This window comes from Amyelois transitella, chromosome 5, assembly GCF_032362555.1.
Source record: "Amyelois transitella isolate CPQ chromosome 5, ilAmyTran1.1, whole genome shotgun sequence".
NCBI lineage: Eukaryota > Metazoa > Arthropoda > Insecta > Lepidoptera > Pyralidae > Amyelois > Amyelois transitella.
The window spans coordinates 9,251,208-9,270,353 of NC_083508.1; the positions used below are offsets into that span (position 1 = coordinate 9,251,208).

General features: G+C 34.5%; 2 protein-coding genes across 2 annotated transcripts in view; one reads left to right on the forward strand and one right to left on the reverse strand.

Annotated features, from left to right (window-relative positions):
* LOC106134523 (ATP-binding cassette sub-family F member 3) overlaps positions 1-19,146 on the forward strand; it is a 434,240-nt gene that overhangs the window by 95,576 nt on the left and 319,518 nt on the right. The gene's annotated exons all lie outside the window — the stretch shown is intronic.
* Positions 7,009-9,287, reverse strand: LOC106141821 (uncharacterized). Its single transcript, XM_060944401.1, has 3 exons — positions 9,144-9,287; positions 7,966-8,329; positions 7,009-7,582 (listed from the first exon to the last, which is right to left on the reverse strand). The coding sequence occupies exons 1-3, from the start codon at positions 9,248-9,250 to the stop codon at positions 7,226-7,228; spliced, it is 828 nt and encodes a 275-aa protein (XP_060800384.1). The 5' UTR covers positions 9,251-9,287; the 3' UTR covers positions 7,009-7,225.

Here is a 19,146-nt window from a genome sequence, read left to right on the forward strand (position 1 = left end):
TATTGCAAATGTAGGTAACACAAGGGATGTTATATACATATAAATAGTACCGCTACATTTTACCTTTCGGCATGCAATTACTGAAGTTCAGATTTTATAAAATAAATAATAATAAATTCAATGTAAGCTAATAAGTCAAATAATATGCACATTCCATTTCAATTAAGTTATGTATGTATGTAAAATCACATAAAAGGGAACCTCTCACCGAGTTGAAAAAGCAACTTGTTTATATAACATTACAAGGCTATACTAAGCTGGCGCCAAGTTTGCTATCAACTAAGTGTAAGTAAATAGAATATCTTAATATTGTCATTGTGACTGCCAATTTTAATAGTAAACACCATCCAAGCAACAAAGAGCTGGCATCTGTGACGTCATCGGGAGTTCTGACGTCAGAGCTTGCGTACATGTGGGTCAATAGAACGGGAGCCCGGGAACCAGCTGAATGTAGGTCAGCCTTACAGCTCTAAAAATACGTCGCTGGCTCCCCGACTATATACCGCAGCCTTCGATTTTTTTTCTTATTTTAACCACAGATAAAAACAACACTCAAACCCTCAATAAAGATGTTTTATCCGCACTTAACACGCGAAAGTTTTATTGAATTCCGGAATGGTTACAATATTTTTTCGGTTAGTCTCTGAGATATTTTACGAGAACTATAATAGGTACGATCATTTTGGGATGTATTTCAAAGGAAAAAGGTTAGTCATTTTTCTAGGTAAAAGGACTATTTTGAGAATAAATTTTCACTGCTGAGTGGACCGTAAACTCTGAAGGATAGAAAGAAATTTAGATTATCAATTCAGAAAGGGTACTTTTAGAAATAATTGTCAATTTGGTGGTTAATTACCGTCGTTGCTTTCTAAATTAAATGCTTGGTTAAAGAAATTAGCGAAATTTTGATGGATCTTTAAACATAATTTTGAGGAATTTAATTTTATAAGAATAAAAATTTACGTAGAATTACGTTGGACAAAGTTAGGGATTACGACTAAAGCAAAGATTTTTTGATACACTTTTCCTTTAGTACTTACAGGGGGTAAGTTCTGTGTATAAGAAAATGAAATAGCATTTAATTTTTACGGTATCCATGTGGATATCTTGTATGATAATATATGAAAGAGTTTTAAAATAAAATGAGTTATCTTACATTTTTGTCTACCTGGGTGGCCAGGGTCTTCACGGGATGGCTTCTAAAAATCGTTCACAAAATGTGAAACTTTAAAATATACTTAGGACTTTTTAGTGTACTTAGCAAACAAGTTTTCGCAAACAAGCCCCTTTAAGCTTGTCTACAGTTACACTTTAATTGAGTTAAACACTTACTTAATTATCTGAGTGCACAATTTACTTTGAGTTGGTGAGTTCGCTGACTAAACTGCTTAACATCAAAGCGATACAGTTAAAAACAAGTTCTTATTATATTTCAAATGAGATTTATCTTCAGATGTTGACGTGAAAGGAACAAACACCAAAAAAGTAATTATTTAAGTATATGCTGTGAAAACATTTAGTTAATATTTTTAAGATTTTACATGCTGAAATTTTATCCTGAACTAGCTGTGCCCGCGACTTCGTCCGCGTGGAATAGTTATTTTGGGCATCATATTTATTTTTGCAAACATCCTCTTCGGCTTTATCAATTATAGCTGCTAATTGTTATGCGACTTGGCGACGACTTGGCCCACATCATTACCCGCGACCGAACGGAGACCGTATATATGCGTTTAGGGTGAGAGGTTGTGCGTTTGTGTGTTTGTTTGTGCAAACCAATGTTAGCATATACTCGTACCTATCTCCAAAACTACTGGTCCGAGGCGGTCACGTGTATTAGAAAGAACGCTGGTTTGCCGTATTAAATGTTTCGCTGCAAATTTCTTATAACGACTATATCTCAAAACCTATTCGTCTGATTTATAAACTGTAAATGGCAATTTTAGTCTACATGAAAAGCCGAAAGTAATAAACATATTTATTTGGATAAGGATTTATACTGAATTAAAGAAAATTGGTTTCAAAATAACTTATGTTTATAATGAAAAAATAATCTTAAAAAATGAACATAAAAGTGGTTATTGTAAGTAAACCTTAAGAGATAGATATATGCTCTCGCGGACTTTTTTGTGGCAAGAAATGAGTACTTCACATCTTTAGTACATTGTTTTACTATATCTTTGTTGGTTTGCGCAGCGTTCGCGTGGAAAGCTCGCAGATGGCCGACTCATTCAACTTTCACCTGCATTGTTGACATTTCCCGTAGGAAATCCGGGATAAAATGTAGCCTATAGCCTTCCTCGATAAATAGACTATCTAACAGTGAAAGAATTATTCAAATCGGTTCAGTAGTTTCTGAGATTAGCGCGTTTAAACAAACAAACAAACAAACAAAATAAACTCTTCAGCTTTATAATATTAGTATAGATTAGTATAGATTTGTTGCACTCGTTATTGATTTTACCTTTTGGCTCATTTCAGATAGGGTTGCCAGGCGTCAGAATAAAGTCAGCCTTTTTGGGATTTTTGAACTGAAGCGTAACATACCTGTCTAACATGCCTGTTTGGACAAATTTAGTGTCGCCAGTCAGTCCAGTTCAGCTGTTGTTAGGTTTTGCGACATTCAAAGTGGTCTTGCCAGATTATAAATCATTAAAAAATATAATATAATATATAATATAATAATAAAGTAACAATTTGAATAAAGTTGTAAGTTAATACCCTTGTTCACAGTATTATACACTTCCCAAATAAAAAAAATACTTTTTTTTAAGTAAATGAAGCGCACAATAATTTTATGCCAATGCTAAATCATTTTTATTGCGTAACGCCACTGAGTCGGCTAAAAGCGCCATTAGTATCTAAAGGCACTTTGGTAAATGGAAAGGAAACAGTTTTTATAAATATGTATAACCACGACCATAGACATAAAAACAAATAGAATTCAATATACCTAAAAACAAAAGAAGTTCTTACGGTTTCGTTAAGTTTTGAAAATAACGACGTTAATTTAAACTACATCTCTCACTCTCTCTCTCTCTTATCTCTGCGTGTTTCCGGTCTTTTGACCAAAATACCTTTAGTAGTCTACATTTAGTTATTTATTTAAACATTATTGTACAAAAAATGTACAAAAGGCGTTTGGCATTCTCTACCATTATTTATCCATTTATAAAGGAAAAATATTTATTTTTGTAACGTATAAACTCAAAAGCAACTTTACCGACGAATGTATGAACTTTGACAGAATTTGGTATAGAGATATAATAGACCTCCAGAAGTATTTTTTCAAATAAACACAGAAGCGAAGTCCCGCGCAAAACTTACTTTTCAATAAGTACCTACGTACAATTTTATTCTTTCTTACCAAATAAACGGATTCTGCCACTCTGATGACGGAAATTAAAAAAAAACTGCGAGTTTTGATATATTGAACGCCTATTTTTAAGAAAAAATAATTCAAACTCAATTCAAAAGTTTTTATTCAATATCATGGGACATGTCTCACTTGCATGGCGGATATATTTGTTGTGACATAGACATATGGTCACGTCTATATCCCTTTTGGGGTAGACAAAGTCAACAGTCCTGAAGAGACTGATCGGCCACGTTCAGCTATTATGCTTATTAATAGTGTTGAGATCCAAATAGTGACAGATTGCTAGCCCACCGCCTAAAAAAATAATCCCTTAGTCGCCATTTACGACATCCATGGGAAAGAGATGGAGTGGTCCTATTCTTTTTTGTATTGGTGCCGGGAACCACACAGCACTTATATTTGTTGTGTCATTAAATTTTTCTTTACATACATAAATAACATAATAACACATGCAGTAATTAAGCTTTCTATTTACTAATTAGGTCTATGATAAGCAAGCAGTCGCGTTCTGATTAATATGTATAACTGTATAGCTCAAGGGATAATTCCCACTAAGGCAAGTTCGGTTTGGCCTTAATTAAATATTGATGGTGCTTAGGATCCCGGAATTTCAATGAAACTTGTATCTACGAGTATGCGGCAGATCTTACCCTGTTAGTCAAGTACTCACTAAATACTTGAATAATTTGTACTTGAAATAGCGGTTTATTTGGCTGATTTCAAATAGATGATAATATTCCACAGGTAAGATAATTTTTTGTACATTTTTTTATTAAATAATTTTTAACAAATATTTACAGGTTTCCTATATAAATAACTACCTACCTGCACTAGCAGGTATAATATAATTATACCTGCACTAGCAGGTATATTATAATTATACCTGCACTAGCAGGTAGTTATTTCGAACAAAGAATGTTCTCTTTGCCTCTTTTTCGCATCTGCACATACACTTGTATTTAAAATTTTAGTCTTGAATCCTTGAAAAATTTGGGTACTGATCGTCGGAATTAAGCGGTTAGCGCTTAGCTTCGACGATCGTGACCCAAATTTCAATCCACTTTACGCGGTCTTCCACATATTTTCTATTAGGTCAGAACTTGTAACAATGGATTTATAGACCCACCCCACTTTTTAACATGGTGGACGCACATTTGCCACTACTCGCCATTTTTAAAATATTCTTCACCAAAACATAATTTAAGTGACAGTTACATAGATACATACATATCGTCACGTCTAAATCTCTTGCAGGATAGACAGAGCCAACAGTCTTGAAGACTGATAGGCCACGTTCAGCTTTTTGGCTTGATGATATAATTGAGATTCAAACAGGTTGTTATAAGCCTATCCATTAATCGCCTTTTACGTCATCCGTGGGAAAGAGAAGGAGTGGTCCTATTTATTTTTATTGGCGCCGAGAACCACATGGCAAGTGTCAGTTTATTTGGTTTCTACTGATGCAAAATTACGTTTTGTTCATACTTGGGTAACGGACGTCCAGACTCCTTACTTAGCATACGTGTGTATGCATATTAAATTTCCAAGTTAACCTCTTGGGGTTAAATGTAGACGGCGTGGTTACCGCTATGAACCGAAAACTTATGTTTTAACCGATTGGTAGTGTTGTCTAACATTTAAGTTAAGGAATTTATAATTTGAATTTAATTTTATTATTATTAAAATTTTGACGAGTGAAGTCAATCAACATATTCAAATAACTCAAAATTAAATTAATATACAAATTTCTCTTCATTTCCTATTGAATTCTGAGCTAGTGCTTTTAGATTTAGGGGCCCGTCAAATTTAGTGAACGTGTTACTCGTAGTTATTATTTATTCTACAATTTTAAATGTTAAGAAGAATATCAAAAATAGAAACATTTATATATTTATTATGAAAAATAATTGTACAGATGGGGGTACAAAAGGAAAATCTTTATTTAATTACTTTAAATGTAACACAGCTTCAACTTACAATAGACACTTTCAATTTACATATCACACTTTAGTAAGTCTATTATTCGCAACAGTCACACTGAGATATTGTGTGGCGACAGAATTATAATCAGATGCTCTTGTATTGAGAAAACATGAAACAAAAAATATTTATTGATGATCAATTACTGATACAGCGAATATTCTTTACCGACGCCAAAAATGTACTTAATTTGAAGTTTTCTTTTACTGATAGCTTAATTTTACTAAACAGTGCTTAATATTTTGTCATCAATTAGTAATGAAGGCTGCTGGGTGTGATAGAGTGTCGGTCGAGATGCTTAAAGCAGGAAAAGGCGTAGTAGCTAGTCAGTTGTACTGCCTTTTCAATTTGTGTTGGAGAAGCGGCCGAGTACCAAAAGATTGGTGTAAGGCTGTTATCGTGCCACTTTACAAAGGAAAAGGGTCACAGCTGGACTGCAAAAATTATCGTGGTATAAGCCTGCTTAGCGTCGTCGGCAAATTGTATGCTAAGGTATTGATTAATAGAGTCAGGAATGAAACTGATGACAAAATATGGGATGCTCAAGCGGGATTTCGAAAGGGAATGGGATGTACTGATCAGGTCTTTTCCTTGCGGTGCATAGCCGAAAAGTTTTTGGCCAAGAGTCAAAAAGTCTATTGCACATTCGTAGATCTGGAAAAGGCCTATGACAGAGTTGAGAGGAATGAATTGTGGTCAGCACTTTCTATGCATGGGGTGAGCAGTCTCTTAATACGAGCACTGAAATCCTTATATGAGGATTCGAGTGCTTGTGTCAGGATAAACGGAGCGCACACTGAGTGGTTTAAGATTGAGAAAGGCGTTAGGCAAGGATGTGTTGCGTCACCGTGGCTGTTCAACCTATTTATGGATAGCTGCTTGACAGATTTGAAAGAGTCTAAAAGTGGATTAAGGATGAATGAGTTACTCGTCAAATGTCTGCTCTATGCCGACGATCAGGTTATACTGGCGTCATCAGCGGAGGAGCTACAGGAGATGGTAAACTGTATGCATGAAGCTTTAAAAGAGAAAGGAATGAAAGTGAACGTAAGTAAAACTAAAACACTGGTTTTTGAAATGGAGAAAGAAATGACAGCATGTAATATTTTGATTGGAGGAGAAAAAGTGGAGCAAGTGAAAGAGTTTGTATATCTAGGATCAAAGTTTACATCAGATGGCAAGTATGATAGTGATATTGAAAGGAGAGTGAACGCGGGGAACATGGTGAATGGAGCTTTGCATGCCTTTATGAGCAGTCAGAAACTATCCAAAAAGGCTCGACTGGCTGTGCACAGGGGCGTGTTGGTCCCGACATTAATGTATGGGAGTGAAAGTTGGGTATGGCAAAAGAAGCATGAAAGCAGAATAAATGCAGTGGAAATGAGAGCGTTAAGGAGTATGATGGGTGTGAAATTGAGTGACAGGATAAGGAACAGCGTGATAAGGGAATGTTGTGATGTGAAAGAAGATGTAGTTACAGGAATAGAAAAGGGTATGTTAAGATGGTTCGGTCATGTGGAGAGGATGAATGAAAGCAGGTTGACTAAGCAGATATACAAGGAGAGTGTGGAGGGAAAGGTCGGAGTGGGAAGACCTAGACGAACGTATCTTGATCAAATTAAGGACGTCCTGGTAAAGGGTCAGGTCAAAAGTACCCGAAACCGCCGAGCTTGTATGAAGAGAGTTATGAATGTGGACGAAGCGAAAGAAGTATGCAGAGATCGTGGCAAGTGGAAAGAGGTAGTCTCTGCCTACCCCTCCGGGAAAGAGGCGTGATTTTATGTATGTATGTATGTATGTATTAGTAATGAATCCCGATCATCTTACATATGTATGTACATATGTGGTTTTTTTCTCTTTTCTACTCTAATCAAAACCTGTAGACTTAGTCTGTAATTTTACAAGTTTAAATTCTGTATTTAAGTTACCCAACTCTGCTTCAAACATTACGTCATTTATCAATTTTTCAGCAAAAATCCTCTGATGATTATCTAAACATCGTAATTTCATAGCAAGAGAGTTACAATAAATGTCGTGGCGATCGGGATTCGTATTTTCCAGTCTAGATCGTTTGATACATGTGTTTAATAAATTAACAACATTATTGGGCAAAGAGGAATTATCAAATGATCTTTTAGTTGCAAATTTTGATCGCGACTTCGCTGCACTTTTACTGCTTGATGGTTCGAGTCGGTCGGTCTCAGGTTCACTTTCGTCAGTTTCCTAAAAATACAAAAACAGTGCATAGAATACATTTCATTATTTTCTTCTACTTATAAAAAAATAAAGGATAAAACACTGTTTAGGAGGATGTAAAAAAAGATACGGGGATGATACAGTGACATAACAGTATAGTTTATATATGTGTTATCTCAATAATAATAGTAGGTAGAGATTCATTAATCAAAATTCCAAAAACGGTCTGACAGCGGGAATCCTCCAAAACCTTACTAAACCACCTCGGGAGTAGGTGTAGTATAGTTTATCGGAAACAGTATATTAAAAAGTTGTTCATAAGTGTAGTATAAACAAAAAAAAACTATTTAAACTCATTCTAAAGAACCTTCTCTTTTAAGTTGTTTGAAAAATGAAAAGGTAATACTTACGCTTATTGTTTCCAAGTATTCTTCTTTTGAAGACGTAGGATATTCGTGAGCACTAACAAAGTTGATTTCTTCTTCAACATCAGCTTCCTGCCAACTTTTGTCTTCTGTAGTTTCATGATCATCATTATTGTTTTCTGGAGATTCAGGGTCTAAATCATCTAGGAACGTTAGTTGGTTATAATACCAAAGTGTTGGTTCGTATAAGTCACCATCATATTGCATTGATGCTTCCACCTTGGTTCGTTCTCTTCTGTAGCATGTTCTCAGACTTCGTATCCTCTTTACTACGTCGGGTATTTGAGCATCAGGCTCTACTGTTCTAATCACTTTTAAAAGTTTTTTTAAAGCAGCCTGCCGAATAGGCCTGAAATAAATAATCGTGATAATTATTTCTTTAAAGTCAGTGAGTCAGTCAGATTTATCTGCCTTACGGTTTACCTCAAAAACAAAGCATATAAAAAAAATAAAACGTCTGAGATTTTTTTTTTGTTAAAATGAACACTGTAATTACCAGATTTAAACGTGATAAATATAATCATGCTAATATAACGATAAAAATAAATACATACTTTAAAACAAAACAAAAATGATCAAAATCGGTCAACAATTGGCGGAATAATCGCGTAAAAATCGAGTCCAAATGAGAACCTATTCTATTTTTAAAGTCGGTTGAAAATAGTCTATCTGCATCACAATATTGTAATAAAAAAACATGCAATAGAATAAAAGTGTTTCTTTAAACGTTAAATAAAAAAAATATACTAAGACTTAAGAAATTAATATACAATTGTAATACTTTTTTATGATTTTGAAGTAAATCTGCAGCAGGCCATCAAACATATTATAGAAAAAAATTCGTGATGTTTAAACCAATAGCTGTCAAATGAGAAAAAATAAGGTCTATTTGACCGTCGATCCTTCAAACTAGGTAACTATTAGGTCATATATCAACACAATAAGGTACATTAAAAAACCCTCTCCTTACTTTGTAATTTGTTTGGACTGTTGGATTATGATGCGACGACTTTTGACTTAGCTGCAACATACCTATTACGTATCAACGTAATTTAGTCGCATTGCGACGAGTTGTATCGGTCAGGTTGCAACGTGAGTAGGGAGGGCTATGACAAAATGGCGGCAATCTATTATCAATACAAAAAATATAGTGTAATACGTACTTGATATGATAATCTTTTCGCGTTGTATCCCACAAACACCTTTCATTCTGATATATTTTTAATAATTTTGTCACCATTTGGCGATAAACATGATTGTTTGCTGCCATTTTAATGTCAACGGACGCGCGACTGCCCCCGTCTTAAACTTTGGTTGAACTGATAGGCTGGCGGCCAATAGAGTTGCGCGTCAACATGCATGACGCGATTACGTCTATCCCTTTCATATTGCATTGTAAAGAAAGAGATGGAGTAACGATTTGTTGAGACACGTGTTGTACCGTGGTGTTTTTGGAGATCTTATGTTTCGTTTTACGTTCCGTGTTTCCGTAAGGAATTTATTTTTAAAATATGGGTTAGTAATAATTATTTAGGTTGTTAATATTGTTTGTAATAATAATAAATAAGTATTCTATGATTTGTTGCATAAAGGAAGGAATTATAAAAAGTGATTATATTTGAGATTAAGCATTAAAAAAAATGGATTAAATTCGAAATTAAATAATAGATTCAATAACTACAAAATTAATGTTGATACTTACCACTTATATTAAATACCACTTATATTTAAAAATACAACGTACTTATAAGGATAACATATCTACTTAATTAGGTAAGTACGTACTTAGTTAGTAATTTTTATTTTATTTAAATCATTTCATTGATAACGGGACTTGTGTCGTGGGTCCGATGGACAAAATTTCTGATGGGAGTATAACACAAACATGAACATATTATAAGGCAATGGGCTCCTGTCACCCTTTGAATCTCAATTTTGTCATTAAGCCATACTTACCTACAGCTGAACGTGGCCTTTCAATGTTTGCGAGAATATTGGCTCTGTCTATTGTATCCGTAATTATTCCATAGAATTAATGTCAGTCAATAGATTTAACACAGACTATGGCTAAGATCCTAGTAAGGAGTTAGTCAGTTAAATAATAACAGGAATCGGACACATACCTACATGAGTTCGTTTTCTTGACCTCCTTGACCCTGGTAACATGCGATTTTTAGGTCGTTGCACAAGGCGCAATCTTTATCGCCACTCACGACATTCAAGGGTGATGGAGAATTCCAATTACCAGAAACCGTGTGGACCACCATACCACACGATGAGGACTTTACTAACTTGTCAAGGTTATAGATAAGACACCGTTCACACGAACAGCATTTTGCCGTCAACCACCCAAGTGCAAGCTGTCAACGCAGTGATTTTAGTGTGAATAGTGCCTAAGGCAGGTAAACCTTATAATCCGTGACCTTATTACACAGTCAACGATCATTTCCGAAATACCGACGAACCCGGAATTAACTCGCTGAAATACTTATTATTATGGAAGCCCTTTGTCACAGAACTGTAACAATTCGAGAAGATCCGGAACGCCCTGTATAGATAAATTGCGAGGAGCGAAATCCTTTTTGTCCCCTTTTAATCCTTGACCTCATTCCATGGTACACGGGAGAGTAATTTAATATTGTTCTCTTAAGTTATATCTTTCACAAACGCACTTTTGTATCACATTACCATTCTGATGAAATGTCTGGATTAAAGATATTGTAGTTAAATGTTTGTAGGTAGATACTATCTCGAAATTTATTATTTGATGTAAAAACAAAGAACTTTAAAAAAATAATGACACTGACTGATTCTTTTAGTATGATATTCTTGATAATATCAAACTTAAAAGTATGGGCGCTCTATTGATTGTTTTATTGATGTGTTGATCTTAGTTTCCAGCTGCTATTAATGATTGTTAAATGTGAAACCATTTTATCTGTTTCGTCATTATTTGTTGTTATTTGAAATATTTAATTTTTTTTATATGGAAATGTTTCTTTGTAATATATTTATCATTTAATCACATAACTATAAATTCTGTGTTACTAAGTACTTCGTAAAAAACCCCAAGTACTCCGGAAATTAAAAATATAATCCTTAATTACAAGGTTCACATCCTAAGCTGATAAGAGGCTTATCTACGCTTCAGGCCACCGTTAATTCTACAAAATTATCCGGTTAACCGGGGGTTGAATGTAGGTCAAGTTCGACGGAATTAAGTGCGGCGGTAAGAATTATTTCTTATTTATTTTAAAACAAATTCCTAGTTTGTTTAGATATATTCACATCTATGTTCCTTGCGGGGTAGATAAAGGCACTAGTCTCGAAGAGACTGATAGGCCACGTTCAGCTGTTTGGCTTTATGATAGAATCAAGTAGTGGCAGACTGCTGGCCCATCGCATAAAAGGAGAATCCTAAATACAACTGTGTTAGAATTTCGTTTATCAGATAACAGAAAGCAAGGTCACATAATTAACAAACACCCATACTAAATATAATAAATGTAAAAGTGTGATAGTTTGTCCGTCCTTCACGTCAAAACCACTAAACCAATCTCAAGGATTATAGAAAAAAAAATTTGATTAGTATAGAATTTTGCAAGCGGGCGAAAGACAATTGTTCATGAAATGAATGTAATATTTCATGAAACAATAACCTTTCAATAAAACCTTTAAAAATAAGTTAACACAGCGAATTGCCAAGAGATAAAACATTGCCAACTGTACATGTCAGAACATCAAAGAGCACGGATAAAATTTCGTCTGTTTCGAGGCAGCGAGGGAACTTAGAATTTTCTGGTTCGTATACGAAGTTCGCTATGTGCCGTGATTCATAAAGACTGCTTACAAAATAAAACTGAAAACATGTTTCTTTCAAGGGTTGTCACTTTGCTTGTTTGACTTAATTCATCACAGTGAACGTCAATTTGGATCTCAATTCCATCATTAAGCGAGACTTGACATGACTTACGGGGTAGACAGAATCTACCCGGTAAGAGATAAAGGCGTATTTATATGTATGTATAGAGGACGTCGTAACAAACGGTAAAACGATTTCTTACGATCGTCTCCGTACGACGTTAGTCGCTTCTTGTAAATACCTGGCTGTTCCTCTTCTGGATCATGGTCGTGAACATAACCCGGGGTTGTCCAGGAGGATGGCAAGCCAGGTACTTTTTTGTAAGGAACGAGTGGTTTTTGCCACAGGAGGATTAGTTTGCTAAAATCGACTATTAAAAAGGGCAAATCTTTTCTCAAGTATAATCAAAAATCTAAAAGACTTGTCGAAGTGCTTATATAAAAAAAAAACAGAATGTACGTTTTCGTATATTGACAAGACCAACTATTTAGCTAGTTAGATAGCTGGAATCTGTATGTTTCCACTGTATTATAAAGCAAATAAAAGACGTAAATGAAGGGAAAGAATTTCTTTAATTTGTAGTCACATTGGTCTTTAGTCGTCCGAATATTGACTCGGTTTAAGATCCCTTATATAAAGTGATATGACATACATTAAATCTGTATAGTGGCAACCCTGAGAAACTTCTGCCATAACATTTAACGTACACAACCAGGCCAGTGGAACTTTGAATCTTACACTTGAATCGATCTTTTCCTGTACTATTTACAGGGAAAGAAATTTATGACAAGTATTTGCAACTGTTATTCCGGACTGGCTAGTACTATATCAAAGTGATACAGACCTGATTATAAATGTACCTATGAGTGTAGTAAAACTGAATTGGTATAATTAAATTATTCGCCACATGGAATAAATAACCCTAAAAAGTAAGGAAGGCAATATAATCCTTCACATTTGACGGTCAATAAGGAAATCATTGGCAATATATTTACTGACAAACATTGGGAGGTAATAAATGTGACAGCCGCCGCATTATTGTAATGTTTATTGAGGCCGTATATCTGTTTTCTTATACTCTTGGCATTGTTATCGAAATATATGCTCATTGACAAATTAATATTGCTTTTGCATTAATATTGCCTACTTAGTAACAGAAAATTAGGTTTCTTATATTATAAACAACAAAGTTACAGGGGAGTCGAATAGGGTTTAAATTACTTCGAGATGAGATGATAGATGGTACGGCCGAGCCGTTTTTTAGCTCGACTTGGTGATTGGTAGTAGAAAAATACGTACTTAGTATAAGTAATTTATTTTGTTTTGGTATTAGTGCAAGTATTTAGTGATTAGCAAATTTAACTACGGTCCTGAATAGCATTACCACCAAGTTCATATTGGTACTTATCTATGAACGTGTTGTAATGTACTAAGTTTCTACTCGAATACTGTTTAGTTATGTACTCGGTAAAATACCAGTTAGATTTTTAAAACAATAGCGTTGATAAAATTTGTAAATCAAATTATAAAAGTATATGTAAGTGTATAATGGTAAAGTAATTTCACACAATGTAATGAATTTGTAAATGAGTTTTAATTAAATATTTCTATTAAAAAAAGTTCCATTAGGTAATTATAACGTAAACAGATATCTAAGCAACAGAAATAAAATATTACCTAAGCTCTTCTTGAAGCTAAATTGGTTAATTTAGACAATAAATAAAACATTATCAACAAAACAACAAACCATTAGCCAGACAGAATCGGTTCATAAATATTGAAGAGGGTTTTAAGCTTCACAATATAAGTCGTTTGTACAATGTAAATTAGAAGGTATAATTTTAGAGCCTCTTTATAATTCTAATTTGACCTCAGATAAAATACGCAAAGAAAGATGAGAGAGAGAGATAGAATGATCAGTACAATTAAGAGTAGGTTTTATAAGTAACAGTACTGCTGTGCCACAAAGGTCGTCCAATCTATATTAAATACTGAAACTTTGCTCGTACATTGTATGTGTTGAACGTGTAGTAGTTTTCTTAGTATTTTTAATGTTGAATCATCCTTCAAAGATATTGCTCGAATCCAATGACAAAATTGGCATTATATCATTTTCAAATTTCTAGCTCATACGGCAAACTTCTCCCTCATTTACTACGCAATTGAACAAGAATTTCATTTGATCTTATATTGCAATATAATAGTACCCTCTGAAGTTTTGATGAATTTTGACTGTAGTCTTGATTGTTTGAAACTTTATGTAAGTATATTAATAAAGTTTCAAGTCTCATTATACGACGTATTCAGACAATTGTATCCCAACATGTCATCAGTGCCCTTTATTTGGTTTTCTTATTTTCGGGATTTCGAAACTCAAATCCAAAATTATTCAAACTCTTATCGAAATATATAAAAGAAGACGCTGACAGATGGACTGGCACACAATGCATAGCTCAAATCAGATTTGAAATTTGGCGAATTCATAGTACCTACTAAGATTCCGTTGGATTACAATCATGATTTTAAAAGAACAAGAGAGAAGTAATGATTTCAAAACACCAAACTAATAAAGCTGAAAACCGAAATAAATGTTATGTCGATGAATGAGTCTTACTCTAAATTGACCGTTTCTTTTGTGTCACATACCTAAATCTATGAAAATTATTAACGTGATGCCATAATTTAGCGAAACTAAATGAAACTTAAATATAGCGTTTTTACGGGGTAAACAAATTCAATTATCACTAAACTCGAAGACCATGTTATGTTGCATGGTTTTAAAATGCAATTGAGATTCACAGATAGATATCAACAGGCAAATAACATAAAAAGTACTCAATCGAACCTTAAAGTTAATGCTACGTGACATATTAAAGTTAACCCAACTCGACATAAAAAAAAAACTGATCCAATAATACCTACTCTTTAGAACCATTTTCAGAAGACAGGTCAAATGACGTACACAGCGAAAGTAAATACGTGTAATTCTGTGCTAATAAAATGTCCAGACTAGATTGACCGCTTTTATGCCAAGGTTAAAGATGTTTTTAAGCTAGTAACAAATGATTTATGTACATATATAAACCCCCTGACATACATTATTTCTGACCTTTCGTCTAGAGTCTAGACAGATAAAACAATATCATTTTAGTAGAATATTTTACCCGGCCGCTCAATTGTAGGCGTGTAATGTTTCAGTTTGGTAAAAGGCGAAAAATTTTATATTTGTATTGTCTTTGTATTAGCTAAAGTTATAGAACAACGTTGATGTGATATTAATAAGAATATCGTTATACTGTAGTCTGTGGACCCTGTAAGATAGTGCTTTAGATAGCTTTAGGGATTCGAATGAACAGATTAGTTGACGGTGATCCGATTCATTCATTAAATATACGTTATATAGATGATACATATAACTTCTATATCCCTTCCTTGGAAGACAGAGTCAACAGTTTCGAAGAGGCGTTTTTGTTTTTTCATTTTACGCGAGTGGAATTATTTTAAAAAAGTACTTTATCGAACAGCGAAAATTCGATAACATACTATATAACATCAGGTCAAAAGAACTCGCCTTTCATCGCCTTGTTTTTGTATGCCTGAAAACAAACCCTTTTGTGTAACTTTAGATTACATTGTTTGAATTTTTAACGAAATCAATTTACACAATAAATAATGAAAATTTGTTCACCTTGTTGTTTTGAGTAAATAAATTTAAAGTTTCTTTTGGAATTCTCTATTTATTTCCAGTCAGCATAAAATAATGGGATGTAAAATTTTCAGTCATTGTGAAATGCAAATTTGTGTTTCACAACAAATATGGAAGTCAGATTATACGGATAAATCCCAACTTTTCGACTAGTTTAAATATTGACGATGTATTTAAATTTATTAATTACCGTTGTGTAATTCTTTGTTTGCCTACATACATATAGTCACGTTTATACCCTTTGCGGGTTATACAGAGCCAACAAACAGTCTTGAAAAGACTGATAGGCCACGTTCAGCTTTTTTTATTTATCCTTGTTTGTTTATATTAAACCAGCTTTGGAATAAGTACTACTCTGTCAAGAAAGTAGCGGGAAAAGATCAATAATACACAAACTGTTTGTTATTCATCCAAATTTATTTTATCACCTTCAAAATATGCTCCTTTAGAAGCGATACACTTACGCCAACGAATAATCCAATCATCAAAACATTTTTTAAACGCTGTTTCCGGAATTGAGGTCAGTTCTCGCCGCGAATTCTCTTTTATGTCTTCTACCGATTGAAAACGGGTGCCACGAAGTGGTAATTTGAGTTTAGGAAAAAGAAAAAAGTCGGCTGGAGCCATATCTGGTGAATATGGTGGTTGCTCGATGGTATTTGTTGAGTGTTTGGTTAAAAATTCGTTCACAATGATGGCCTTGTGCGAAGGTGCATTATCATGGTGCAAAATCCAAGAATTTTCTTTCCACAAATCTGGCCTTTTTCGTCGGATTTGCTCTCTTAAACGCCGCATAACACTCAAATAATATTCCTTATTTACCGTTTGACCTTCCGGCAAGAATTCCGAGTGCACAACACCGCGATAGTCAAAGAAAACAGTCAACATGACTTTGACTTTTGAACGACTTTGGCGTGGTTTTTTCGGTTTCGGTTCAGTTGGAAGGCGCCACTCCGAAGCTTGTTGACTAGTTTGCATGTCAAACTCGTAAACCCACGTCTCGTCACCAGTAACAATGCGTTTCATGAATGTTGGGTCGGAATTGACTCGTTCTAGCATGTCCTCAGCGACTCTCATGCGATTGAGTTTTTGAAAAAAAATCAGGTCTTTTGGGACTAGCCGAGCGGCAACATGTTTCATACCCAAATTATTAGTTAAAATGGTACGGATCGACTCGTGAGATACAGAAAGTTCGGTGGCTATCTCTCTCAAAGTTGAATGAGGATTTTCAGTCACTATTTCCTTCACTTTTGCGATGTTAACTTCAGTTGCAGACGTTGATGGCCTACCAGAGCGAGGCAAATCTTCCATCACATCTCGACCGCTTTTGAACGCTTTGTACCACTCATAAGCACGAGTTTTTGATAAAGTCGATTCACCGTAAGCCTTCTGTAACATTTTCAGTGACTCCGAACACGATATTCCATTGGCAATGCAAAATTTAAGACAAACTCTTTGTTCGATGTTTTTATCCATTATGAAATTAGCAATACACACTAGATATGATATAACTAAAAATAGCACTGTATTTAATGTAAACAACAGATGCAACTCAAACTCCGCGCCAAAATGGAAAACAGTTGTGCCAATCTAACAACAACAAAAAAAACAAAAATTTGAATTTGGAACCATAAATAAATAATCCATTCCCGATACTTTTCTGACTGAATGTATATCGTATTTGACTGCGTTAAGGTTTAATAATTTAGTTGATAAAGATTTCATGTGTTTAATCTTAGAAAACCTTCATTATACCTACCTATATTGTAAGTCATCGTCATTATGATATTATCATCACGATTCTTCTGACTTGAAATCCGATTGCATCTTCTCCTCTTAGAAGAGGTCAGGAGAGTCAACAATCCGCATAAAATAAAATTTGAAATAACTAGAATTTGTCGACAGTACTGTCGCAATTTGAATACATTACACAAAAGCTTCTGTGCAGTTGATTATCAAATCAGCATAACATTGTGCACAGTATTACACCAGTTTTAAAGTAGGTAAATCTGGTTCTTTGTTAGCAAACCTGACATTTCAAATTTCACCCCAACGCACCCACATCCGATATTGATTCGATTTCAATATCGTGACGTAGTATGCAACAGGTCAGCCTACATCGCTCAAATAACTCAATATAACTTCAATTTGAATCTTTCCCCTGTATCGAATAAGGTCCATTTTGGATCGCCATATCCGGCAACTAAATTGCAAGTGCAGAATCTAGGTTTTCCCGGGCACCGCTGAAAGAGATAGATGTATAACTGGAACCCTCGCACGATTGGGACGATTTGACCTTTCGAATCATTTTAAAATTGAGTTCGAATATGGAATTCAGCAGAATATCTGGATTTCTTACAATCTTTCGATTTAATATTCACTATGTGGCCCATTCTATTACTAACTTGCTTTTCCCAAACCTAGCTCCCCGGGGAAGCTTCATTTTGCAGAAAGAGATTTTGGATAAAACATTTAAATGTCAAAGGTGGATTCAAAATAGAAGGCAAATTGTTTATTGATAAATTATTAAGTTTTTTTCTTTATTTTAATAACTAATAATAATAATTTTTGTTATTTTAAAAAGAGGAAACACAATAAAATAAATTCCATAAATACACTTTAAACTTACCTATTACTACATATATGTATATACATTGTTCTCGTGTATTAATTGCCGATTGGGGAGTGCTTCTGCTACGTCAAGTGTCAGTCAAATATTCTGTCGCAAGTATTCCTCCGATATATTTTATATTCCTACATTGTAGATAGCTCTACTATTGCAGATAGATCCCATACTCCGGACCGCACCATAGTGGCTGAGGGTGCAACTGGGAACAGGTGCAAATAGGACAAATAAACCGCTACAACCCGCTACAAGAAAACTTGGTACAAGTAAACAAATATGTTTATTTACTACGTCAGACAAGAGCCTACAAATCAAAGCCAGAAATAACATTTGTAACTTATGTCATATTATGGTTAATGTTTGATTGAAGTCTCGCGTGACCAGTATTTTTGTGTCGCGGCAACCGGATGACACGCGAAGGTAATCGATGAGCCTACTTTTACGAAAATTATTGTTATTTATGTGTAAAAGTATAAACATGCATTATTCTTTATTTTTAATTTAAATTTAACTCAGTATCGATATGGTAACAAATAAAAGGCGGGCGAGCGCGTGAATAACCTTCTAACTACAAGGATCTAGCGTCCATCGTTTGTGGTGTGCGGTTCCCATCAGATGGGAATGCCTGTTCACTTACATGCATGCGGGGGATTTAATTTAGTTGCAAAACGTCTCAGAATGGATATTGGCATACAGTTTCTCACATATCCACGCGAGCTTAGCCCAAAAAGAGTAACTGTGACTAATTCATAACGTAAACGAAAATGTGCCCCAAAGATAATAAATTAAGGAATGTAGTAAGTACTCGTTAGTATTTCTATGTCAGAAATATAGCTTTCATTTTGTAAACCTTGACCTTTTTAAATCTTTTCAACACACACATATAGCTGTAGCTAGCGTTTCCAGGCGTCCGGATAAAGTCGGACATAGGTAAGCTTTTGATTGCATGTCCGGTCAAAAAACCAGTGTCCG